General features: G+C 42.1%; 1 protein-coding gene and 1 long non-coding RNA gene across 4 annotated transcripts; one reads left to right on the forward strand and one right to left on the reverse strand.

The window, feature by feature from the left end:
• The first annotated feature begins 5681 nt into the window (after positions 1-5681).
• On the forward strand, positions 5682-26737 carry LOC118401023 (aryl hydrocarbon receptor nuclear translocator-like protein 1). Of its 3 annotated transcripts, none has more exons than XM_035798159.1 (18): positions 5682-5828; positions 18538-18590; positions 18708-18855; positions 19124-19144; positions 19586-19624; positions 19912-20069; positions 20166-20245; positions 20338-20430; positions 20535-20652; positions 20911-21054; positions 23665-23911; positions 24315-24421; positions 24510-24660; positions 24838-24926; positions 25387-25495; positions 25810-25897; positions 26073-26166; positions 26280-26737. In XM_035798159.1, exons 2-18 carry the CDS (start codon positions 18578-18580, stop codon positions 26417-26419), a joined length of 1839 nt encoding a protein of 612 aa, XP_035654052.1. In that variant the 5' UTR covers positions 5682-5828; positions 18538-18577; the 3' UTR covers positions 26420-26737. The 3 variants fall into 3 exon arrangements, with proteins under 3 accessions (XP_035654052.1, XP_035654054.1, XP_035654055.1); XM_035798161.2 differs by having other exon boundaries at positions 5685-5832; XM_035798162.1 differs by lacking the exon at positions 5682-5828 and adding an exon at positions 16049-16184.
• On the reverse strand, positions 15991-18528 carry LOC127910585 (uncharacterized). Its single transcript, XR_008075356.1, has 3 exons — positions 17909-18528; positions 17660-17725; positions 15991-16130 (listed from the first exon to the last, which is right to left on the reverse strand). It is a non-coding gene; the product is annotated as an uncharacterized LOC127910585 (long non-coding RNA).
• Positions 26738-26860: the final 123 nt, after the last annotated feature.

Raw genomic sequence — 26860 nt, forward strand, 5'->3', positions numbered from 1 at the left:
TTGGTGTCTGTGATAAATTGCTACCTTCTTCGGGTCATCCGGGGATTGATAGGATATTGTGGAGTCTTAGGGGGAAATACTGGTGGCCCACCTTAGCTAAGGATGTGAAGCTCTGTCTCTTCCTGTTCGGTATGCACTCAGAGCAAGGCTCCTAAGCATCTGCCTAGAGGGAAGTTACAACCCCTCCCGGTCTCATCTCTCGGTAGATTTCCTTACTGATCTTCCCCCATCTCAGGGGAACACTACCGTTCTGGTCGTTGTGGATCGGTTCTCTAAGTCCTGCCGTCTCCTCCCATTGCCTGGTCTCCCTACGGCCCTACAGACTGCTGAGGCTCTATTTACCCACGTCTTCCGGCACTACAGGGATCCAGAGGACATCGTATCTAATCGAGGTCCACAGTTCACGTCCCGGGTTTGGAGGGTAACAATCACTTTTTATAGCTACTGTTTACAGGCCTCCTGGGCCATTTACAGCGTTCTTCACTGAGTTCCCGGAATTCCTATCGGACCTTGTAGTCAAAGCGGATAATCCTGGACTATCGGACCACCATTTTATTACGTTTACAATCGCAACAAATAATCTGCTCAGAGCCCAACCAAGGAGCATCAAAAGTCATGCGATAAATTCTCAGACAACATAAAGATTCCTTGATGCCCTTCCGGACTCCCTCTGCCTACACAAGGATGTCAGAGGACAAAAATCAGTTAACCAACTAACTGAGGAACTCAATTTAACCTTGCGCAATACCCTAGATGCAGTTGCACCCCTAAAAACTAAAAACATTTGTCGTAAGAAACTAGCTCCCTGGTATACAGAAAATACCCGAGCTCTGAAGCAAGCTTCCAGAAAATTGGAACGGAAATGGCGCCACACCAAACTGAAAGTCTTCCGACTTGTCACGCCCTGACCTTAGTATTTTTTGTTTTCTTTATTATTTTGGTTAGGTCAGGGTGTGACATGGGTGATGTATGTGTTTTTGTACTGTCTAGGGGTTTTGTATGTTTATGGGGTTGTTAACCATCTAGGTGTTTATGTATGTCTATGGTTGTCTAGATTGGTTCTCAATTAGAGGCAGCTGTTTATCGTTGTCTCTGATTGGGACCCATATTTAGGCAGCCATCTTCTTTGGGTATTTCGTGGGTTATTATCTATGTCTAGTTGCCTGTACTTTTATATGATAGCTTCATGGTCGTTTTGTTACTTTGTATAGTTTGTTTAGTGTTTGTCTTCATTAATAAATAGAATATGTATTCATATCACGCTGCGCCTTGGTCTCCTCCATTCAACGAATGTGACAGAATAACCCACCATGAAAGGACCAAGCAGCGTGATAAAGAGGAACAGCGCTTTGTGGAATCGAGGACTCGGGACGAAATACTGAAATCCTGGGAGGAGGTAATGGCAGGGGACAAGACCCTGCCATGGAAGCAGGTGGAGAGAGCACAGGAGGAACGGCGACGATATATGGGTACACGGCTAGCACGGAAGCCCGAGAGGCAGCCCCAAAAATGTATTGGGGGGAGCACACGGGGAGTGTGGCGAAGCCAGGTAGGAGATCTGCGCCAACTTCCCGTGCTTACCGGAGAGAGAGAGAGAGAGAGACGGGGCAGGCACCGTGTTATGTGGTGAGCAAGGTGTCCCCTGTGCTGTGCATAGCCCTGTGCGGTACATTCCAGCTCCTCCTATCGGCCGGGCTAGAGTGGGCATCGAGCCAGGTGCCATGAAGCCGGGTCTACTCGGGCTGGTGTACATGGCACCAGCCTTGCGCATGGTGTCCCCGGATCGCCAGCACAGCCCAGTGCGGGCTATTCCACCTCGCCGCACTAGTCGGGCTACGGGGAGCATTCAACCAGGTAAAGTTGGGCAGGCTCGGTGCTCGAGACCTCCTGTGCACCTTCTCGGTCCGGTCTATCCGGTGCCACCTCCATGTACAAGCCCTCCGGTGGCAGCCCCCCGCACCAGGCTTCCTGTGCGTCTCCAGAGCCCAGTACTTCCTGTTTCTGCTCCCCGCACTCGCCCTGAGGTGCGTGTCTCCAGCCCGGTACCACCAGTGCCGGCACCACGCACCAGGCCTATAGTGCGCCTCGGCAGTCCGGTACGCCCTGTTCCTCCTCCCTGCACTTGCCCTGAGGTGCGTGTTCCTCAAGGTTCCGTTTTAGGACCACTATTGTTTTCACTATATATTTTACATCTTGGGGATGACATTCGAAAACATAATGTTAACTTTCACTGCTATGCGGATGACACACAGCTGTACATTTCAATGAAACATGGTGAAGCCCCAAAATTGCCCTCGCTAGAAGCCTGTGTTTCAAACATAAGGAAGTGGATGGCTGCAAACTTTCTACTTTTAAACTCGGACAAAACAGAGATGCTTGTTCTAGGTCCCAAGAAAGAAAGAAATCTTCTGTTGAATCTGACAATTAATCTTGATGGTTGTACAGTCATCTCAAATAAAATTGTGAAGGACCTCTGCATTACTCTAGACCCTGATCTCTCTTTTGACGAACATATCAAGACAGTTTCAAGGACAGCTTTTTCCATCTATGTAACATTGCAAAAATCAGAAACTTTCTGTCCAAAAATGATGCAGAAAAATTAATCCATGCTTTTGTTACTTCTAGGTTAGATTACTGCAATGCTCTACTTTCCGGCTACCCGGATAAAGCACTAAATACACTTCAGTTAGTGCTAAATACGGCTGCTAGAATCCTGACTAGAACCCCAAAATTTGATCATATTACTCCAGTGCTAGCCTCCCTACACTGGCTTCCTGTTAAGGCAAGGGCTGATTTCAAGGTTTTACTGCTAACCTACAAAGCATTACATGGGCTTGCTCCTACCTATCTTTCCGATTTGGTCCTGCCGTACATACCTACACTTACGCTACGGTCACAAGACGCAGGCATCCTAATTGTCCCTAGAATTTCTAAGCAAACAGCTGGAGGCAGGGCTTTCTCCTGTAGAGCTCCATTTTTATAGAATTGTCTGCCTACCCATGTGAGAGACGCAGACTCGGTCTCAACCTTAAAGTCTCTACCGAAGACTCATCTCTTCAGTGGGTCATATGATTGAGTGTAGTCTGGCCCAGGAGTGTGAAGTTGAACTGAAAGGCTCTGGAGCAATGAACCGCCCTTGCTGTCTCTGCCTGGCCGGTTCCCCTCTCCACTGGGATTCTCTGCCTCTAACCCTATTACAGGGGCTGAGTCACTGGCTTACTGGTGCTCTTTCATGCCGTCCCTAGGAGGGGTGCGTCACTTGAATGGGTTGAGTCACTGACATGATCTTCCTGTCTGGGTTGGCGCCCCCCCCTTGGGTTGTGCCGTGGTGGAGATCTTTGTGGGCTATACTCGGCCTTGTCTCAGGATGGTAAGTTGGTGTTGAAGATATCCCTCTAGTGGTGTGGGGGTTGTGCTTTGGCAAAGTGGGTGGGGTTATATCCTTCCTGTTTGGCTCTGTCCGGGGGTATCATCGGATGGGGCCACAGTGTCTCCTAACCCCTCCTGTCTCAGCCTCCAGTATTTATGCTGCAGTAGTTTGTGTCTGGGGCTAGGGTCAGTTTGTTATATCTGGAATACTTCTCCTGTCTTATCCGTTGTCCTGTGTGAATTTAAGTATGCTCTCTCTAATTCTCTCTTTCTTTCTCTCTCTCGGAGGACCTGAGCCCTAGGACCATGCCTCAGGACTACCTGGCATGATGACTCCTTGCTGTCCCCAGTCCACCTGGCCGTGCTGCTGTTCCAGTTTCAACTGTTCTGCCTGCGGCTATGGAACCCTGACGTGTTCACCGGACGTGCTACCTGTCCCAGACCTGCTGTTTTCAATTCTCAGCAGGAGCGGTCGAGATACTCTTAATGATTGGCTATGAAAAGCCAACTGACATTTACTCCTGATGTGCTGACCTGTTGCACACTTCGACAACTACTGTGATTATTATTTGACCATGCTGGTCATTTGTGAACATTTGAACATCTTGGCCATGTTCTGTTATAATCTCCATCCGGCACAGCCAGAAGAGTACTGGTCACCCCTCATAGCCTGGTTCCTCTTTAGGTTTCTTCCTGGGTTTTGGACTTTTCTAGGGAGTTTTTCCTGGCCACTTCTACACCTGCATTGCTTGCTGTTTGGGGTTTTAGGCTGGGTTTCTGTACAGCACTTTGAGATATCAGCTGATGTAAGAAGGACTATATAAATAAATTTGATATGTATATACTGTTTTCAATTTTATTCTATGGTATCTCAGTTAATAATGTTTACATATCTTGTATTACTCAACTCATATGTATATACTGTATTGTATACTATTCTACTGTATCTTAGTCCGTTCAGCTCTGGCATTGAACGTCCATATGTATATAGTCTTAATTCATTCCTACTTAGATTTGTGTGTATTAGGTATCTGTTGCGTAATTTGTTAGATATTACTTATTAGATACTACTGCAATGTCGGAGCTAGAAGCACCCGCAATAACATCTGCTAATCATGTGTATGCGACCAATAACATTTAATTTAATTTATTTGAAAAACAAATTCTTACTTACAATGACGGCCTACCAAAAGGCAAAAGAACTCCTGCAGAGGCGGGGATGGGGGCTGGATTTAAAAATGAAAAATTATATAAAAAGAGAGGACACACATCATGACGAGAGACCCCACAACACTACATAAAGAGAGACCTAAGACAACAACATAGCATGGCAGCAATACCGCAGAGTGAAGCAAAAGCAGCCAACGAGTGCTCAGCAGATTTGGGAACTCCTTCAAGACTGTTGAAAAAGCATTCCAGGTGAAGCTGGTTGAGAGAATGCCAAGAGTGTGCAAAGCTGTCATCAAGGCAAAGGGTGGCTACTTTGAAGAATCTAAAATATATTTTGATTTGTTTAACACTTTTTGGGTTACTTCATATATATTACATATATATTCTACAATGTAGAAAATAGTTTTAAAAAATAAAGAAACTCTTGAATGAGTAGGTGTGTCCAAACTTTTGACTGGTACTCTATATCCAGCAAACATTTTTGATTACATAATGAAAAAAGTTTTACTGCAGAATTTATTATGGCGCATGCTGCAATGACACAGTTGTCTGATCCAGGTGTAAGATCTGGCAGGCATCAGCAAACCCTGGGCAGAGGAACTGGGCGTATTTGAGTGGTAAGGCGAAAGCAACCGACTGCAGCTGAAGGTCGAGGAGTAAAGTCGGGGGAGGAGCATCTCGGACAACGAAAAGTCAGACACTTATGTGGTTTTCCAACAGCAAAACTCAATGCAACATGGCAGTACAAGTTTTTCTTGTAATGTCAAAATAAACATTCAACTCCCATGTCACAAACTGGACATATATGTGTGTATATTTTACTATCAATTTGTGAGAGAGCCTCAAAGTTTCGACTGAAGTCAAAACTTCATGAGCTTTGATCACAAGGTTTTTGTAAAGTTCATGCATGCGACTTCTCGGTCGGTTATTTGTTTTACCCCATAATACAACACACTGAAAAGCGGTGACCAATGATAGTCACGACTTAACAAAAATGATTCGCTCAAACGCGCCCAATGTTTAAAGTCGGCTGCAATGTCAAATGTGCCCCCTGTGATTGGATAACCAGTACGTCCATCATCTTTTCCTGTTCTCAAACGTTTTGTGATTGATGAGAAAAAGGACATGGTGTAGTCCTCCTATACAATTGGTTTAGAAAAACTAGGTTAGTAGTGCGGCAGTCATGACAGAGGGGAGAAAGTAGGTCACAGACTGAGTACCGTATATCCCAGTTTTTGAAACAGAGGGTTCTATCATTGAATGGAGATGGCCTAGCTGATTTATCTAATGTAAGTAAGTCATGTTTATTATATCATGATGACAAATGGGTAGTTGGTTAGCTAGCTAGCACAACAACTACTTGTTTTTCCTGGTGATACTAATTTTCTAGAGGGGCATTAGGTCATGTTAGCAACCTAGCTAGATAGCCCAATACAATAATAACGTTATCGTTCTGCAGCCCCGCAGCAGTAGACTGTGACTAGAACTTGCCTGTCTCTAAAACCAATACTATCGCCAGCTACTGTCCGTGGTTACCACATACATGTGAACTCCTTTTCTTTCCTAGATTCCTTTCCTTCTTAATTTCCTCTCTACTTGCCGTGGTTAATCTCGACCACATACATGTGAACGCCATGGTTCAATTCCATTTCAATTCCAGTCAACTCAAAGTTAACCAAATTCAAAATTTTCCTAAATGAAAAATATTCAAGAGAATTTGAATTCTAGTGTACTTACTGAATTTAAATGGAACTGACCCAAGTGGCTCAGTTGGTAAAGCATGGCACTTGCAACGGAAGGGATATTGGTTCGTTTCCCATGGCGGACCAGCACAGGGGGAAAAAAAGTGTGAAAATGTATGCACTCACTACTGTAAATCGTATTGGATTAGACTGTCTGCTAAATAACAAATGTAATTGACCCCAACCCTGGTGAATTCCTCCTTTTCTTTCCATATTTCCTTTCCTCACTCATGTCATAGATTCCTTTGCTAACTTCCTTTCCTCTACTGGCCATGTGGACTGCTTTTCTTTCCTAGATTCCTTTCCTCTCTCCTTTGTTTCCTCTTTTCCTAGCTTCCTTTCCTACTTTCCTAGCTCCCGTTTCTTGTTATTTTCCTTTATTTCCTAGGTCATTTTCCTTGTGCCCTTCCTCCTTTCGTAGCTTTCATTCCTCATTTCCTTGCTTCCTTTCCTTCCATACTTCATTTTCCTTGCCTCATCCTTATTTCCCTTTCCTTGTGTTCTTTCCTTTCCTAGTTCCTATACCCTTTCCTTGCTCCCTTTCCAATTTTTGGGGACCACCTTTGGCAGTGGACTCTACTTTCAGAACTACTGGCTAAAAAGTATACAAAAGTACCAGAGAATATCAGTCATTAGAGATGAAAATAAAGTTAGATGAGGGAAAGAAGGGGAGCTTGGAAATGAAGAAAGGAATTTGGAGAAAGAAAAGGAGTTGTTCACATGTACAGGTTGTGGTAGGGATTAACCACAGCCAGAGGGAGATGTATCTCAGGTATCATGTATCTGGTAAGGATTAACCACGGCCAGCAGATTTAATTTAATAACTTTATTTTGGCATGTCAGAAAGCTATATAGTGAACATAAACAGCAACATTTACACATGACAGATACCAATGCTTAGAAGGTATATTAGTTTCCATGTGCCATATTTTTCAATTGTACTGTGATGTTTTACATTATTTTTTTTAACCTTTCTAATCGTATAGTATCCACAGATTGTGAGCTAAAGATGAAAACCTTTCCTACGACTATTATTATATTATTTATTGACTATGGCTTTCCAAATCGCCCAACACTGCTATTTGTAAGGTTAATATTATGTGATTAAATATATATATATTTTTTTACCATTCCTAAATAAATAAATAATCTATTGATTCTGTTTCTTCACAGCAAAATCTACAGAGCTGAGATTGTTGTATGCCCCATATATAGCATTCTGTTGGTGGCAAGAATTGTATATAATAATTTAAATTGAAAAACTAAATGTTGAATCAAGTGTAGTTTTTAATAATGGATCTTTGAGTACATCAAAAAAAGGTCTGATACACATTTGAAGTCGGAAGTTTACATACACCATAGCCAAATACATTTAAACTCAGTTTTTCACAATTCCTGACATTTAATCCTAGTAAAAATTCCCTGTCTTAGGTCAGTTAGGATCACCACTTTATTTTAAGAATGTGAAATGTCAGAATAATAGTAGAGACTGATTTATTTAATCTTATTTCTTTCATCACATTCCCAGTGGGTCAGAAGTTTACATGCACTTAATTGGTATTTGGTAGCATTGCCTTTAACTTCTCTGGGATATGTGGGACGCTAGCGAAAGCACACCTTGCTATTATGTTAGGTCAGCGCCAAGTCACAGAAAAACATACAGCCATTTTCCAAAGAAGGAGAGGTGTCACAACTCAGAAATAGCGTTATAAATATTCACTTACCTTTGATCTTCATCGGAATGCACTCCCAGGAATCCCAGTTCCACAATAAATGTTTGTTTTGTTCAATAAAGTCCATCATTTATGTCCAAATACCTCCTTTTTGTTTACGCGTTTAGCCTAGTAATCCAAATGCACAGTGCGCGAGCAGTTAGTTCAGACGAAAAGTCAGTTATATTACAGTTCGTAGAAACATGTCAAACGATGTATAGAATCAATCTTTAGGATGTTATCATAAATCTTCAATAATGTTTCAACCAGACAATTCCTTTGTCTTTAGAAATGAAAAGGAACGCAGCTAGCTCTCACGGCCGCGCGCCTGACTGGGCTCATGGCATTCTGCCAGACCTCTGACTCAAACAGCTCTTATTCTCTCCCCCTTCACAGTAGAAGCCTGAAACAAGGTTCTAAAGACTGTTGACATCTAGCCATAGGAAGTGCAATATGACCCCATAGACACTGTATATTGGTTAGGCAAAGACTTGCTCTGAAAGGGCTGCGGATTTTGTGGAGCGATGGGTAACGATGCTTCGAGGTTGGCTGTTGTCGATGTGTTCCTGGTTCGAGCCCAGGAAGAGGGGGCGAGGGACGGAAACTATACTGTTACACTGGCAATACTAAAGTGGCTATAAGAACTAGAGGTCGACCGATTATGATTTTTCAATACCGATTATTGGAGGACCAAAAAAGCCGACACCAATTAATAGCCTGATTCATTTTAATTTAAATTATTTTTTAAATGTAATTTTTTATAATAGTTTTTTTTATACAAATTTAAATATTTAAAAATGTATTTGTAATAATGACAATTACAACAATACTGAATGAACAGTTATTTTAACTTAATATAAAACATCAATAAAATCAATTTAGCAGAATTTTAGCAGCATTACCAATGCAGAGCAAGGGAAACAACCACCCCAAGGCGAGTGAAGTTTGAAACGCTATTAGCGCACGCTAACTAACCAGCCATTTCACTTCGGTCACACCAGCCTCATCTCGGGAGTTGATAGGTTTGAAGTCATAAACAGCGCAATGCTTGACGCACAACGAAGAGCTGCTGGCAAAACGCACGAAAGTGCTGTTTGAATGAATGTTTACGCGTCTGCTTCTACCTACCACCGCTCAGTCAGATACTTGTATCTTGTATGCTCAGTCAGATTATATGCAACACAGGACACGCTAGATAATATCTAGTAATATCATCAACCATGTGTAGTTAACTAGTGATTATGATTGATTGTTTTAAATAAGATAAATGTAATGCTAGCTAGCAACTTACCTTGGCTTACTGCATTTGCGTAACAGGCAGTCAGTCTCCTTGTGGAGTGCAACGAGAGAGAGAGGCAGGTCGTTATTGCGTTGGACTAGTTAACTGTAAGGTTGCAAGATTGGATCCCCCGAGCTTACAAGAGCTGAACGAGGCAGTTAACCCACCGTTCCTAGGCTGTCTTTGAACATAAGAATGTGTTCTTAACTGACTTGCCTAGTTAAATAAAGATTGAATAAAGGTGTAAAAAAAAACAAATCGGCGCCCCCAAAAAACCATTTCCGATTGTTATGAAAACTTGAAATCGGCCCTAATTAATCAGCCATTCCGATTAATCGGTCGACATCTAATAAGAACATCCAATAGTCAAAGGTACAGTGGGGCAAAAAGGTATTTAGTCAGCCACCAATTGTGCAAGTTCTCCCACTTAAAAAGATGAGGCCTGTCATTTTCATCATAGGTACACTTCAACTATGACAGACAAAATGAGAAAAGCAAATCCAGAAAATCACATTGTAGGATTTTTAATTAATTTATTTGCAAATTATGGTGGAAAATAAGTATTTGGTCACCTACAAACAAGCAAGATTTCTAGCTCTCAAAGACCTGTAACTTCTTCTTTGAGGCTCCTCTGTCCTCCACTCGTTACCTGTATTAATGCACCTGTTTGAACTTGTTATCAGTGTAAAAGACACCTGTCCACAACCTCAAACAGTCACACTCCAAACTCCACTATGGCCAAGACCAAAGAGCTGTCAAAGGACACCAGAAACAAAATTGTAGACCTGCACCAGGCTGGGAAGACTGAATCTGCAATAGGTAAGCAGCTTGGTTTGAAGAAATCAACTGTGGGAGCAATTATTAGGAAATGGAAGACATACAAGACCACTGATAATCTCCCTCGATCTGGGGCTCCACGCAAGATCTCACCCCGTGGGGTCAAAATGATCACACGAACAGTGAGTAAAAATCCCAGAACCACATGGGGGGACCTAGTGAATGACCTGCAGAGAGCTGAGACCAAAGTAACAAAGCCTACCATCAGTAACACACTACGCCGCCAGGGACTCAAATCCTCCAGTGCCAGAAGTGTCCCCCTGCTTAAGCCAGTACATGTCCAGGCCCGTCTGAAGTTTGCTAGAGAGCATTTGGATGATCCAGAAGAAGATTGGGAGAATGTCAGATGAAACCAAAATATAACTTTTTGGTAAAAACTCAACTCGTTGTGTTTGGAGGATAAAGAATGCTGAGTTGCATCCAAAGAACACCATACCTACTGTGAAGCATGGGGGTGGAAACATCATGCATTGGGGCTGTTTTTCTGCAAAGGGACAAGGACTACTGATCCGTGTAAAGGAAAGAATGAATGGGGCCATGTATCATGAGATTTTGAGTGAAAACCTCCTTTCATCAGCAAGGGCATTGAAGATGAAACGTGGCTGGGTCTTTCAGCATGACAATGATCCCAAACACACCGCCCCGGCAACGAAGGAGTGGCTTCGCAAGAAGCATTTCAAGGTCCTGGAGTGGCCTAGCCAGTCTCCAGATCTCAACCCCATAGAAAATCTTTGGAGGGAGTTAAGTCCGTGTTGCCCAGCAACAGCCCCAAAACATCACTGCTCTAGAGGAGATTTGCATGGAGGAATGGGCCAAAATACCAGCAACCGTGTGTGAAAACCTTGTGAAGACTTACAGAAAACGTTTGACCTCTGTCATTGCCAACAAAGGGTATATAACAAAGTATTGAGAAACTTTTGTTATTGACCAAATACTTATTTTCCACCATAATTTGCAAATAAATTCATTAAAATCCTACAATGTGATTTTCTGGATATTTTTTGTTCATTTTGTCTGTCATAGTTGAAGTGTACCTATGATGAAAATTACAGGCCTCATCTTTTTAAGTGGGAGAACTTGCACAATTGGTGGCTGACTAAATACTTTTTTGCCCCACTGTATATGAAATACAAATGGTAGAGAGAGAGAGTCCTATAACTACAACCTTAAACCGCTTACCTTGGAATATTGACGTCTCATGTTAAAAGGAACCACCAGCATTCATATGTTCTGAGTAAGGAACTTAAACATTAGCTTTTTTCACATGGCACATATTGCACTTTACTTTCTTCTCCAACACTTTGTTTTTGCATTATTTATACCAAATTGAACATGTTTCTTTATTTATTTGAGGCTAAATAGATTTTTATTGATGTATTAAGTTAAAATAAGTGTTCATTCAGTATTGTTGTAATTGTCATAAAAAAATTGGCTATTTAATCGGTATTGGCTTTTTTTGGTCCTCCAATAATCGGTATCGGCGTTGAAAAATCATAATCTGTCGACCTCTAAAAGGGATTGTAAAACAGATTTGACATTCAGCCTTCTAAGACTACGCAGGAAGTACAGTCTTGACTGACATTTAGATAACACTCGCCTACTGTTGGCTCCAAATGTTCATCTTATTGTCAACTATAGTACCAAGGTACTTGGTACTCCAACTATGCCCTGGTCACAAATGGTGATTTCTTTCGGAGCTGATTGCTTCCTAAAGTCTATTCTAAGGTCTTTGGTCTTGGTGGCATTCAGATCCAGGATGTTCTCCTTGCACCAAGGTCAAACTCATCCATTGTAAACTGAATCATGTAATCAGAATTGGATGTGCCTTCAGAGTATTTAATATATGTTATCTCAGAGCAGATGCTCCTACTGTCATCTGTACAGAGTGATCCAGTTGAGACGGTTTTCTTTGTGCTGCACTCACTGTTGAATGTCACCCATTGTGGTCTATTTGACAATCTCTCCTGTTCTGTTGGTTTTCATATCAAGTTTATTTTATTGTCCAGAAGCCAAAGGCACAATCCTAGTCATATTAGCAACCCAGCCTAGTTGTTGCCCCCCCCCCCCTTTCAATGTTTGTTTTAATCTCTGTCACATATGGAACCATTCAGGTGCTCTGTTTAGAATGGTGTTTTCCTGTGAATTGCGTTTTGACAAATATTTAAATTGTTTTATTGGCTGCTTCATTACATGAGTTTGATGTTCTGTTAAGCGCATTACCATAATCTAAATGTGACTTCTGTCATTCTGAGCACCGTAGGTGGACGCCTTAATGGCTTATGTACCCAATGCATATGGGTCGGGTTAACTTCTGAAACTGCCGTTAAATTCAAATCTTCCCAGTCACATTGTTCGGGGCGCCACATTTTCCTAACGGAAACCCTGGGACGTGTAAACCAGCTTAATCTGAGTTTGAGCAGTGTATTTGATTTGGCATGTGCCAGCAGTGCAAGCCTCCCTAACGAGTGATGTGAGTTCGGGGGGGAAAGTATCCATCGTAGAAATGTTCACATACAAACTTTATATACCCGAACTCAGAATTAGACTTCCCAAAAATAACATGGTCGCTGTGGTAGAGCGTTTATTTTGATTGGTGATTTTTCTGCATGTATCCCATCAGGATTTCAGATGTCCATGTAAACAGGATTATTAGGGAAATTGTTCTTCTTGCAAAGCATGTAAATATTTAAATCAAACTATTTATATATTGCAGACACTCTTATCCAAAGCAATTTTACTGGAGAAATTAGGGTTAAGTGCCTTCCTCAAGGGCACATCGACAGATTCTTCACCTAGTCGGCTCTGGGATTTGAACCTTTCGGTTACTGGCCCAATGCTCTTAACATCTAGGCTACTGGCCGCCCCATCGCACAGGTCATGGGTTATACACGCAGTTGAACATGGGATTATATATTTCCTCTTTCACAGTGCACGTCAATCCAGTGTTTCTATGTCACATTCTTTTCTATGTGGGCTATCTCGCTAGCTAGTGTACAGTAACAACCCAACAATGCTGCTTTGTGACAACTTTGGGAGGTGGGTTTTTGGCTCCCTAAAGTCTGTCCTTTGCCAGTGATTTGTACATGGGCAGAGTCCAATATTTCCTAGATCTTGATTGTTGTCTGAATGCCAGTCCTTCATTTGGTAATGTTACATTCAAGTAATGCTCCAAGCTGCCTTTTTGGATATTGAATATGCTCACAAGTTTATTGAAGTGTAGAAATGATCCAAGATATCTGTCAAGAATGTTGGTTGTAAATAGAGGTCGACCGATTATGATTTTTTTCAACGCCGATACCGATTATTGGAGGACCAAAAAACCGATACCAATTAATCGGACGCTTTTTAAAATACATTTTTTTTTAAATTACATTTTTTAATAATGACAATTACAACAATACTGAATGAACACTTATTTTAACTTAATACATTAATAAAATCACTTTAGCCTCGTTTAAATAATGCAAAAACAAAGTGTTGGAGAAGAAAGTGCAATGTAAGAAAGCTAACGTTTCAGTTCCTTGCTCAGAACATATGAAAGCTGGTGGTTCCTTTTAACATGAGTCTTCAATATTCCCAGGTAAGAAGTTTTAGGTTGTAGTTATTATAGGAATATTTCCCTCTACCATTTGTATTTCATTAACCTTTGACTATTGGATGTTCTTATAGGCACTTTAGTATTGCAAATCACATTTATTTATATAGCCCTTCGTACATCAGCTGATATCTCAGTGCTGTACAGAAACCCAGCCTAAAACCCCAAACAGAAAGCAATGCAGGTGTAGAAGCACAGTGGCTAGGAAAAACTCCCTAGAAAGACCAAAACCTAGGAAGAAATCTAGAGAGGAACCAGGCTATGTGGGGTGGCCAGTCCTCTTCTGGCTGTGCCGGGTGGAGATTATAACAGAACATGGCCAAGATGTTCAAATGTTCATAAATGACCAGCATGGACGAATAATAATAAGGCAGAACAGTTGAAACTGGAGCAGCAGCACGGCCAGGTGGACTGGGGACAGCAAGGAGTCATCATGTCAGGTAGTTCTGGGGCATGGTCCTAGGGCTCAGGTCCTCCGAGAGAGAGGAGAGAATTAGAGAACGCACTTAGATTCACACAGGACACCGAATAGGACAGGAGAAGTACTCCAGATATAACAAACTGACCCTAGCCCCCCGACACAAACTACTGCAGCATAAATACTGGAGGCTGAGACAGGAGGGGTCAGGAGACTGCAAGTGTAACAGTATAGCTTCCGTCCCTCTCCTCGCTCCTCCCTGGGCTCGAACCAGCAACACAAAGACAACAGCCACCATCAAAGCAGCGTTACCCATGCAGAGCAAGGGGAACAACTACTAGAAGGCTCAGTGATGTTTGAAACGCTATTAGCGCGCGCTAACTAGCTAGCCATTTCACTTCGGTTACACCGCCTCATCTCGGGAGTTGATAGGGTTGAAGTCAAACAGCGCAATGCTTGACGCACAAAGAGCTGCTGGCGAAACGCACGAAAGTGCTGTTTGAATGAATGTTTACGCGCCTGCTTCTGCCTACCACCGCAAAGTCAGATACTTAGATGCTTGTATGCTCAATCAGATTATATGCAACGCAGGACACGCTAGATAATATCTAGTAATATCATCAACCATGTGTAGTTAACTAGTGATTATGATTGATTGTTTTAAATAAGATAAATGTAATGCTAGCTAGCAACTTACCTTGGCTTACTGCATTCGCGTAACAGGCAGTCTCCTTGTGGAGTGCAACGAGAGAGGCAGGTCGTTATTGCGTTGGACTCGTTAACTGCAATGTTGCAAGATTGGATCCCCGAGCTGACAAGGTGAAAATCTGTCGTTCTGCCCCTGAACAAGGCAGTTAACCCACCGTTCGAGGCAGTCATTGAAAATAAGAATGTGTTCTTAACTGAATTGCCCAGTTAAATAAAGGTATATAAAAACGTTTAAAAATCGGCACCCAAAATTACCGATTGTTATAAACTTGAAATCGGCCCTAATTAATCGGCCATTCCGATTAATCGGTCGACCTCTAGTTGTAAATTCATAAGCCATGGAAACTGCTGTACAGTAAACCACTGTCCTCAGCTGCGCTGGGAGCCTTATTGTGATCATGTTCTCAGAGACAATGTTTTAATCAAGTAAAGGAGGGAAATTACGCCGGACAAAACTGACCGTTTTGTGCTTCGCATTATGCTGATCATGACAGTGGTTTTCCCGGGGCTTTGTCCCACTCTCACAGAAAAGAGACTAACAAGAAGTGCTTTGCTTTTTCAGGCCAGGAGGGAATAACTTTCACAAGCCTGAAGCCTTTTAACAAAAAGGCCCATGAATAGTATGGAAGATTAACAGAATATTATTCTACATCAACAGTATACCTATGCTCTGCAACACTTCTGATTTAATGATAGCCTAAATATCCATATTATATCTATGTGATTTTAATTTGAAAGAGGGCATTTTTGTTTTTTTTTACTGTGAAATTGCTTCTGTTACTGTCCTTGATTTTCCAACAGTGTTTCTGTGATGTGTAACCTTGGTCTAGGATGTTAGAATTACTGCCGTAGTCAGACCACATCTGACAGTCCTCTTCTCTGTACAGGTAGAGCACCTAGCTCAGTGTCTCAGAAGGAGTACCAGACCAACCAACCAGGAGGTGCACATAGATACTGTGACATGATCCTGGGGCCCATTGTTGTGCCATTCATCCGCCGCCATCACATGTTTTCAGCATGATAATGCACGGCCCCATGTCGCAAGGATCTGTACACAATTCCTGGAAGCTAAAAATCCCAGTTGGTCCATTGTCCAAATACTCACGTCGCCCATTGAGCATGTTTGGGATGCTTGACGTGTACGACAGCGTTTTCCATTTCCCAGCCAATAACCAGCAACTTCGCACATCCATTGAAGAGTGATGGGACAACATTCCACAGGCCACAATCAACAGCCTGATCAAATCTGAAGCATTGCTCTCAACCTTTGCCTTTCCCGAGTCCCATCGCTGCAACTCTCCTACGGACAAGACAAAGTTCAAATTGGATATCCCGAGATTGGGGAGAAAAAGGGGTAAAAAGTACAACAAAAATAATGTGAAAGAGATGTTGCGCTGCATGAGGCAAAGGGTGGTCACACCAGATACTGACTGGTTTTCTGATCCACGCCCCTACCTTTATTTTTTAAAGATATCTGTGACCAGCAGATGCATATCTGTATTCCCAGTCATGTGAAATCCCATGATTAGAGCCTAATGAATTTCTTTCAATTGACTGAATTTCCTTATGAACGGTAACTCAGCAAAATCTTTGAAGTACTTGCGTTTCAGGGGTGCAACTTTGGTTTTAGAAGTTCGGAGGGGTCATAACCTGGCAGGGGATCTGGGGGTCCTTCCTCAGAATTTTTGGGGCATGTAAAGCTAATTTCCTGCATTTCTAAACAATCTAATATGACCATTTTGGGGTAACTTTTATTGTAAATAAGAATCGCATATGTTCAGGGCCTAAAATGAACACCCACCACCTGCCAAATGTGTGTCGATTTTGACATTGGTGGGAAAGATGTCTTTCACTAGTCACGTTGGCTGGTGTTCACGGCTCCACAGTGCAAGCATTTCACTCGCCTGTGTGAATATAAATAGCCAAGTATGATCACATTCTATAGCTGTTTCTGCCGTTTTTGTTTCATAGATGTTAAATTAATCGCACGAAGTCAAAGAACTACGAATCGTATGGAGCCTATCCCACCTTGCGCTGCATCCCTGGCTGGGGGCTTTGCGCACATGAAGATCTGAGTGAGATTCATTTTTAGAAGTGCTGCGCACAGGCTTAAATGTTTATCAAATTCAAATTCTGCTGAAGTGAGACTGTCCTTCTGTTTCTTGGCTATTTGCATTGTTTTGTTCACAAGCTAGAATTGTTTTTCAATGTTTGAGATTCAACTGCTAGGGAAGAGAAGACGTTGGCTATTAGTCAGACTCTCAATCTCACAGGCACAAACATAACTCCAGTCACATTACCATGGTAACCTCCCATCCTTAAAGGGGCAGGTGAAAATGTTGTCTCGTCTGATATTTTGGCTCAGACTAAGGTCACAAAAAAATGAACTTAAACATATACCACATTACTTCTAGTAACACATGTATTGTTTTAAGAGACATTACAAAGCATGCTCATCTATTTTATTTAGTTTTTGCTGGTAAAAAAAAATCTGAATGGCTGGTAGATTTTTAAATCAACCTGCCACAGTGGCTGGTGGACCAAACAGTATATTTTAGGCCTGAATATATTTCTAAACACTTACAAGATACTATCATGAGTAACACATCACACTCAGCTTTTGGATGTTAGTGAAACATTCTTTGGTTTCAGGTGTGTTAGGCCAAGACCAGAGTGACAACTAACAGTAGGGCAGACTGTTGGTTTTGTGTCATTGGGAAAAGCCATTGATACAGTTTGACTTCAGAGGTTTTTCATTCTCTGAAGCTTATGGCTTGTTCAGTGTTTGTTGCACAGATAGAATAAAGTGTTGTATATGCGAAAGTTCACCTCAATGCCGTCAGACTGGTTTTCCCTGGTTGCCTGACCTGCTGAGACCCCAGTCACCATTTGATCCTGCTCAGATGAGGCATGACAAAGAATTACCTTGGTGTAGATTCATACATTATATTATCCAAGAACAGAACCAATGGTTCATTTACAGAAATTACCATTATTCTCAGACTCTAGTCTACCCATCAACTCAAGACGGAACTTTGTATCCATTCACTGATTGTTATAATATACTGCAAAATTCACCTGGGCTCCATAGACTGGTCTTCCCTGGCTGTCTGACCCTGCTGGGACACCTGTCACCACCTGATCCTGCTAAGACATGATGAACATACTGTAGTGTTTTGTACTGACTGCACCATGACAATGAAGCCTGTGGAGCTGTTTTATACCGTGTCAGTGTGAAAAGTAGAGAAATAGCTAGGGAAACTGACAAATCAATAACGTTACATTGCTATACCAACTTTTGGCTAGCTCTAATGGTACATCAACTGGCAGAAACGAGCCAAGTTAATTTACTTCTGTTTAAAACGGGACAAAACAAAGGCTACACAACAGCTGTTAGGCACTGCTACCTGACGGATATCTAGAGGCTAGCTAGAGCTGAACTGGCTGTGGTAGCTACTAGCTAGCTAGTTGGCTCATTCACTTCAGACAGAACTTCAGTCGAGGGGATGAAACACTAGCTAACGTTACATGTCAGTTATACTATGCAATGATGACAGAATAAAATAACGTTTTTAATGCATATGACTGTGGGAATATCAAACAATTCATTTAGACACAGCGTTTTTATTTGAAACAGGCATTTATTTGCTGAAATGTGTGCCAATGTTCAGCTATTAAAGTTACGGTATACACTTTTTTTCATCCAGAGCAATTGCAAATGGATGGAAGGAAATTCCAGAAGCTGGAATGAACATTTGTGGTGAGCGTGACGCCTTTTGTGCCTTGCTTTGTCCAGCATTTTTCTTGAATTCTATTTGAATTATCCTTCCTCAAAATAGTACAAGTTAGTAACTAATTCTTCATATTTCTGTTTCAGATTGTCTAATGGCAGACCAAAGAATGGACATTACCTCTACAATGAATGAGTTCATGTCCCCCAGCTCTAGCGACCTGATCAGCAGCTCCGTCAACACCCCAGGCATGGACTACACCCGCAAGAGAAAGTGCAGCACCTCCGACTACCAGTAAGCATCACCACACTGTGGCCCACTGTGCACAGTTAGTGCTGGAGATGAGTTCACTGAATTCTAAAGCTATGAATGAATAATTAACCCTACCCACTTACTTTACACATTTTCTCAGAATTATAGCAGGCAATCTGCAAAAATAAATATTTTAGGGCAAATTGCTATATTGACTAATTGGTATGTCTGCTCAGTAGTTTTCCTGCAGTCTGTCATTGATCCACATTCATCTGACAACGGAATGATTAACGCATTATTTTCTTTGCAGAATTGATGGATTTGCTTTAGAGTAAGTATGGTTTAATTTTTTACCTTTGGTTGCAGTTAGCTTTTTTGGATAAATACTTTGAATATTAAAGGTTTGGAAACAGGACTTGTAGACAGAACATTTACTAGGAAGGATGGTTAATGATGGCATCCGATTAACTTCCATAGCAGTATGGATACAGACAATGAAAAACTTAGGAGATAATTTTTGCAGCAAACAGCATGAATTACCCTACAGTGAGGCTTATTTGTTTTATTTATTACATGTAACTGGTTCTATATTGTACATGGGAGGCATAGATGTTGAGATAGTATAGGGCTGTGTATGGACTTGTACCATTTACATAACCTATGTGGACCAGTGGTGAATGGATTGTTATTGTAACAGGATCCATGTTGCGTGTGTGTGATTGGTGCAAGACAGTTTTCACTAAAACGTGTCTCCTTTTCCCCCTTCTTTCAGGGAGTGTGGTGATCACCAGGGCCGGATAAAAAATGCCAGGTACCCAGACTCATTCTTGAATCCTCATGGTTCACTTTTAAACGTCTCTGTCGGCAGCTACGCATGGTGTTTCTAGTGACCTGGCAAGCGGTTGAACTCCAGGATCAAATATATTCTAATCTCTCTTGCAGGGTGAATTGAATGCTCATTTTTGTATTTTATTAGAGACAGAGAAAGCCTTGTGTCCCATCGATGAATAGGCACTTTATGTAGTCTATAGATTGTGCTGTGTAACAGAAGGACTAGGAGTTGTTCTGACTCTTTGCTTACTGCTACACTGCCAATAGGGAGGCACACAGTCAGATTGAGAAGCGGCGCAGGGACAAGATGAACAGCTTCATAGACGAGCTGGCTGCACTAGTCCCTACCTGCAACGCTATGTCCCACAAGCTGGACAAACTCACGGTCCTACGCATGGCTGTCCAGCATATGAAGACATTAAGAGGTGAGAGAGAGACAGCAGGCAAATTGTCACTGGACATCAAAGAGGGAGAAGTTGTGACTTGAGAATTCAATGACAATGTTTTGTGTTTTTCTACAGGAGCAGCAAACCCTTACACAGAGGCGAACTACAAGCCGTCTTTCCTGACCGAGGATGAACTGAAGCACTTAATATTGAGGGTAGGTTCAAGCCCTCTAACTCCTCTTTGCTAAGTTGCTCTCTGGGTGAGCCTGACGACACAAGCCTCAATGTTTTGTGTGTCTTCCTTTAGGCTGCTGACGGCTTTCTGTTTGTTGTTGGATGTGATCGTGGGAAGATCCTTTTTGTCTCGGAGTCAGTTTACAAGATCCTCAACTATTGCCAGGCACGTCTCCATTCCTGTCAAATGTCCTACTGTAATTCATGTTGTACCAGACCAAATCTGAGTTTACAAATGCTAATTTCCAAAGTCAATCCCCCTTTCCTCAGAATGACCTAATTGGTCAGAGTCTGTTTGATTACCTGCATCCTAAAGACATTGCCAAAGTCAAGGATCAACTGTCGTCATCGGATACAGCACCTCGGGAGCGGCTCATTGATGCCAAAAGTAAACTCTCCCTCCTGTCATGTCCGACCCTGTCCTCATAAGGGCAGGTCAAGTCAGGAAAGTAGTTTGACACGGGGTGAAAAAGTCAATACAGCATTATGTCTCATTAAATACTGTATACCAATTACCTGGCAGTTTACCTGCGATATTAAGTATATAAACAACATGGCATATAAGATTAATGCTTTTAACATTATATGCAAGTTATTGGGAATATTTAGCTCACAATGTTCAGCAGATGCAATTGTTCTCCCTCAGCCGGTCTACCAGTTAAGACAGATATCACCCCTGGGCCATCTCGACTGTGGTCCGGGGCCAGACGCTCGTTCTTCTGCCGAATGAAATGTAACCGGCCCTATGTCAAAACAGAGGACAAGGACTTCCCCTGCTCCAAAAAGAAAGGTACCCATCTCAAGATCTAGGCCAGCCACCTTCCCTGATGCCTTTTATTTCGGTACTCATAAACCTGGCATCACAGATCATTAGCGTCATACTAGCATTACAATTAGAGTACAGGATGTATGCTTCTATGTACCAAGTGGCTTGGCTAATAAACAATATACTTATTTTAGAAGTTTGATTGAAACTATCGAGGTTTGAAAACTACAGTCTTTTTTCTTTTTTTAACCCCTCATTTTGGACTCGACATGTAAATGTATGGCTTATACATGCAAACTAAACCATCTGCAGTCCTCCCAGCCGAGAAAGGCAAAAAATGATTGCGTTCTAACCTGGCATCATTTAGTTCACAAGATCTGCACGCTCGTTCCTGTCACGTGGAGCAGGGATAGTTAGATCTATTAGACATCGGTAGTAGTTTCATTTCTAGTAATTTGTTGGAATCTTCAAGGAGGGAGTTGTAAAGCAGTGGCGTAAAAATACTTTAAAGTACTTTTGGGGGGTATCTGTACTTTTGTATTTTTTACTTCACAACATTCCTAAAGAAAATTATATACTTTTTACTCCATACATTTTCCCTCACACTCAAAATACTTGTTACATTTTGAATGCTTAGCAGGACAGTAAAATAGTCTAGTCTAATTCACACTTATCAAGAGAACATCCCTGGTCATCCCTATTGCCTCCACTCTGGCGGAATCACTAAACACATGCTTAGTTTCTAAATTCTGTCTTAAGTGTTGGAGCATGCCCCTGGCTTCCCGTAAATGTTTTTAAAATTAATTAATATAAGCAATTTGAAATTTATACTGGGTGACTTTCATGTTTACTTGAGTCATTTTCTATTAAGGTATCTTTACTCAAGTATAACAATTGGATACTTTTTCCACCACTGTTTGTAAGCTAGCCAGGCTACTTATGCATGCAGCTGACACAGCCCGAGCAGTGATGCCAATTTACCAACTTTTCAGACTACCCGGGCAACATTTTTTTCAAATAGCACCTAGCAACAAATGTTCCCACTTTTAAAAATGTATTTTGAACTTTTAGCAACTTTTGAAAAGTGACTCAAATGCTAAAATGCACGCATTTTCCCTCTAAATGACACAAAAATGATTTTCTCTGTCACACACTCAGTCACAGCAAAAGTGCATTGTGAGTGATGTCAGCAGCAGGCGCTCAGTTCGTGCACAGGCAGTAGCAGGCCAGGAACAATTTCAGAAAATTGCAAATCATTGTTGGCTGACTGCAGAAGCAGTGGTACGGATTCGACGAGCCAAACCCAATGAATATAGTTAGTCTCGAATGTTTGTAAGTTCTGTTCAAGATCAATCAACATGTCTCAATCAAAACATTTGTTCGTGTACAGACAGTCTTTTCTGTACTTCTGGTACAGAAAAGACTGTCTGTACACGAACAAGTGTCAAATCATATTTTTCGCTGAGAGGGCCAGTCAATTTGAGTAACGTCATTGTGTATTCTATGTAATGACGCAGTTTTACTTTATCACGCAATGACATCACAACGTCATTTAGCAACAAATCAACCTGCCTCTAGCAACTTACCTTGAACATTACATGGCAACACTGAGTGCGAGACGCAAGCGAGAGGAGAGAAAATGGTTTTCTAACGAAAACATCATACCTTCACGCCCACAGCTTGTTGACAACTGGCTCCAGAAGCGAACTATGGGAATGTTTTGCTTACAGAGCAGATGATTAGGACCAGCCCACCGAAACCACTAGGTAAAATGTGTTACAAAGCAGTGCAGTGCAAGGGCGGTTTAGTTCCAAAACATTTTTTTTTTTTAAAGCTACGTTAATCTTCTAGCAACTAAATTGGAATTGAGTGACAATGACATGAACGTATATTCAGCATGGTGTTCATGTTAGCATTATAATATGATAACAACCCAAAAGTAATGTGAAATGCATTCATAACTTAGCTATGACCACAATCTATTTAGAGTACTTTGCGTTTGTCTGGGCTTTCTAGCAGTAGACAGCCAGTAGCCCTGTGCGAAGCATTGCACCCTGGGAGTCGAAATGTATTAGCACCATTTAACACACTGCATCTGTTAAGCTCAAAGTCTTGGAGAATAGATACTATCCAAAACAAATACTTTGATTTTTAAAATATTTTACTGTTTATACAATACACTCCTACCATGTATTCATTAGTTGTCAATGGGGATATCCAACTAGGAAAACCATTATGTAGCATCAAAACACTAAAGACCACATGACGTGATGACGTTGTACGGAATTGTGCACAGTTTTCGGCACCTTTTTAGTGCTCTTGAGTGGTACTTTCAGAACTACTGGCTTAAGTATACGAAGCCTCTGTTCAATCTTTTAAAATGTGCTGCGATTTAAAACCATTTAGTAAGCAAAGCACAGCATGCAAATGTCCAGCGAAGCCCTTGTTGAATATTTTATCTAGGAAAACATTCTCCCCTTGATTGACCACTGATTTCAGATGGCTGGTTTTACTTGTTTGGTTAGCTTGTGGTTCTCATTAAATCGGTCATTTAGACTTGACTTAAAGTCATGGACCACCTGTAAACAGAACCATTGTATGGGAGGAAATATATTTACAATTTTCTACCTACAGCCGACCGCAAGAGCTTCTGCACGATCCACAGTACTGGCTACCTGAAGAGCTGGCCGCCCACCAAGATGGGCCTGGACGATGACAACGAGCCCGACAATGAGGGCTGTAACCTCAGCTGCCTGGTGGCCATCGGCCGGCTGCATCCCCACATCGTCCCCCAGCCCTCCCACGAAGACATCCGCGTCAAACCCACCGACTACGTCTCCCGCCACGCCATCGATGGGAAGTTTGTCTTTGTTGACCAGAGGTACAATGATGGAGCTTATGACTTCATTTTACTATGACATTGTTGGTTTATGATTAGATGTGAGCTAGTTGTTCATCAAGTTGGCCAAGAAAACACACATTCTAGAAGTATGGTTTAAACTAATACGTGAAGAGGCAACAAATCGTCAGTAAATTTCTCCTCTTCAACCACCTTTCACCCAAAATTAGCCTTTGTACATAGGCTTGTCAAGGCAGGTTCAGCCTCCGTATATTTTATGACTTAATCTCCTGCTCACAGCTTGACACCTCACAGGCAATTATTACTCATGGCGGTAATTTAAACTATCATAAAAATGTCCATAGGAAATGCTCCGGTGCCATTTTAAAGTTCTCTTCTCAAAAACAAAGAACAGCACCGATAAGAAACTCTCCTCTCTATTTAGGGCCACAGCCATTCTTGCATACTTACCCCAGGAGCTTCTTGGCACCTCTTTCTACGAGTATTTCCATCAGGATGATATTGGCCACCTGGCAGAATGTCACAGACAAGGTATTGGATGAACTGTCTGACGTGACAACATTAATTTGTGATTCACATCTTACAATATTTAGTCACCCACATCTTGTGTTTTTAACAGTGCTGCAGATGAGAGAAAAGATCAACACAAACTGTTATAAATTCAAGATTAAAGATGGCTCCTTCATCACTCTGCGAAGTCGCTGGTTCAGTTTCATGAATCCTTGGACCAAAGAGGTGGAGTACATCGTCTCCACAAACACAGTGGTCTCGTAAGTCACCCTTCTCTCTACCGCCCTATTTATGACGAAGATTACATTGGAAAAAATACTCTTAACTGTTCATGTATCAATGGGGCTCCATTGATCGTTTTAGAGCTAACTGGCAGTACGTATTCGGTGGTTGTACTTGAAACTGGTCCTGATGTTGCTGTGTGACTCCATCTCTAGGTGCAGTATGCTGGATGGTGCAGACTCCAGCTATCCTCAGTCTGCCGTCTCTCCCACTGCCTCTATGGATGGTGTGCTGACGTCAGAAGGTGACATTTGAGTGATGTGAAAGAAGGCATGCTTTTCTACATATCAGAGGGGCTTCCTTTAGGGCTTTGGAACAAGATCTGAGATTTGTCAGCTGATTCTCTCTGGACGCAAAGATGCATGCTATTTTTATTTAACTAGGCAAGTCAGTTAAGAACAATTTCTTATTTTCAATAACGGCCTAGGAACAGTGGGTTAACTGCCTTGTTCAGGGGCAGAATGACCGTTTTGTACCTTGTCAGCTGGGGGATTAGAACTTGCAACCTTTCAGTTACTAGACCAATGCTCTAACCACTAGGCTAACCTGCCGCCCCAAATATAATGAATAGCTTTCTTTGATTAAATGTAATGTATCTACGTGTATGAAATGACAAAACTATAGGAGAGTTGGATCAAATGTGAATATGCAATGATCTCAGTCAGTCTAGGAGCAGTCAGTGTGATTGATATGTATGATTGCAGGTGGAGGGAGACGGGCCCTTCAGACAGTGCCAGGCATCCCCGGGGGAACACGTGCAGGTGCCGGTAAGATCGGTCGCATGATCGCAGAGGAGGTGATGGAGACTCAGAGGTGAGGGATGGAGAGAGTGAATGCAGAAAATGGATGACAGGTTAATAGCTGTAGAACCAAAAGAATAACACCCAGACCATGAAGCCTGGCTTGTTCGGTGATTTACTTTTCTGTAGACATCCCTTCGTAGGTGAATTCCCTGCTCTGATATTTATGCACCCTTTATCAAAGAAGTGACAGGCTTGGCAAATGAGTCTGTTCAGTTGTGCTATGTCAGCTATGATGAATTACCTGGAGCTGAAGGTTTATCAGCTGAATTGTTCAGTCTCTCAGCACCATGAGACTAGGGCTCTGTCTGTTCTTCTCTCTGCCAGGACCAGAGGCTCAACCCCCTCCACCTGTGGCTCCAGCCCCCTGAACATCAGCACCCCTCCTCCAGACTGCTCTCCAGGGGGCAAGAGAGTGAGTGAGCCACACAATAAAGAACATTGGGATGGTTGAAAGATGACATTGATGGATTTTTATTTTTAATTGGTTGGATCTTGTGCTTGAATCCAGTATTGTCTGTTGCTTACTTAGTTAGGCCTGTGATTGAAAGCTGATCTGTCGACCACCACTGACCTATTTGTTCTGGCAGATTCAAAATGGAACACCAGACCTTCCGTCGGCAGGGACGCTACCAGGAGGACCCGACACCGTTGGATACCCATACTCCAACCAGTCTATTATGAGTAAGTAGCTGTGCACAAAGGCAACATGTTAAGAATTTCAAACACTGTATCCTGCCCATTTCAACCAAAACCAGTGTGACTGACTACAGCATTTTCCTTCAACACCCCTCCAGGTGACAACTCGCACCTCAGCATTGACGAACCAGGCTCCAGTAATGACGAGGCAGCCATGGCTGTGATCATGAGTCTCCTGGAGGCTGATGCAGGCCTCGGTGGCCCTGTAGACTTCAGTGACTTACCCTGGCCCTTGTGAGGACAGCCCCAGCAGGGCTGTTGGAATCCTTGGCCTAAGGCCCAGAGAACCCTGAATTGACCATGCAGTCATATCAACAGGAACCATGCTACTATAGGGCTCATTGGAGCGAAGAGCGGGACAGGACCCCTCAGTGTACCTGATTGGCACTCTTCCATTGACATTCCCCACAGGATGATTCAGTTAGGAAAATATACATTGAAAATGCTACCAGGGATGTCTTGTGTTTTGATGCTTTTACACTACAATGGTTGGATATCCCCATTGACAAATGTAATGAATACATGGTATCAGCAGTAAAATATTTTTTAAATTGAAGTTTGATCTTAACAGTTGCGTGTTAATGAATAAGTAGTATCCATATTTAAAATGTTCTTGATGAATCACAGGTTATTGCATATAATGGAAGCAATTCGTCACATTTGGTGCAGTGCTGGGATA

This window comes from Oncorhynchus keta, chromosome 22 (genome assembly GCF_023373465.1).
Source record: "Oncorhynchus keta strain PuntledgeMale-10-30-2019 chromosome 22, Oket_V2, whole genome shotgun sequence".
Classification (NCBI taxonomy): Eukaryota; Metazoa; Chordata; class Actinopteri; order Salmoniformes; family Salmonidae; genus Oncorhynchus; species Oncorhynchus keta.

Coding starts and splice junctions, on each gene's coding strand:
- LOC118401023 (XM_035798159.1), top strand. Junction 21,055..23,664: donor CCCCTGCTCCAAAAAGAAAG/GTACCCATCTCA, acceptor TTCTACCTACAG/CCGACCGCAAGAGCTTCTGC. Junction 23,912..24,314: donor TTTGTCTTTGTTGACCAGAG/GTACAATGATGG, acceptor CTCTCTATTTAG/GGCCACAGCCATTCTTGCAT.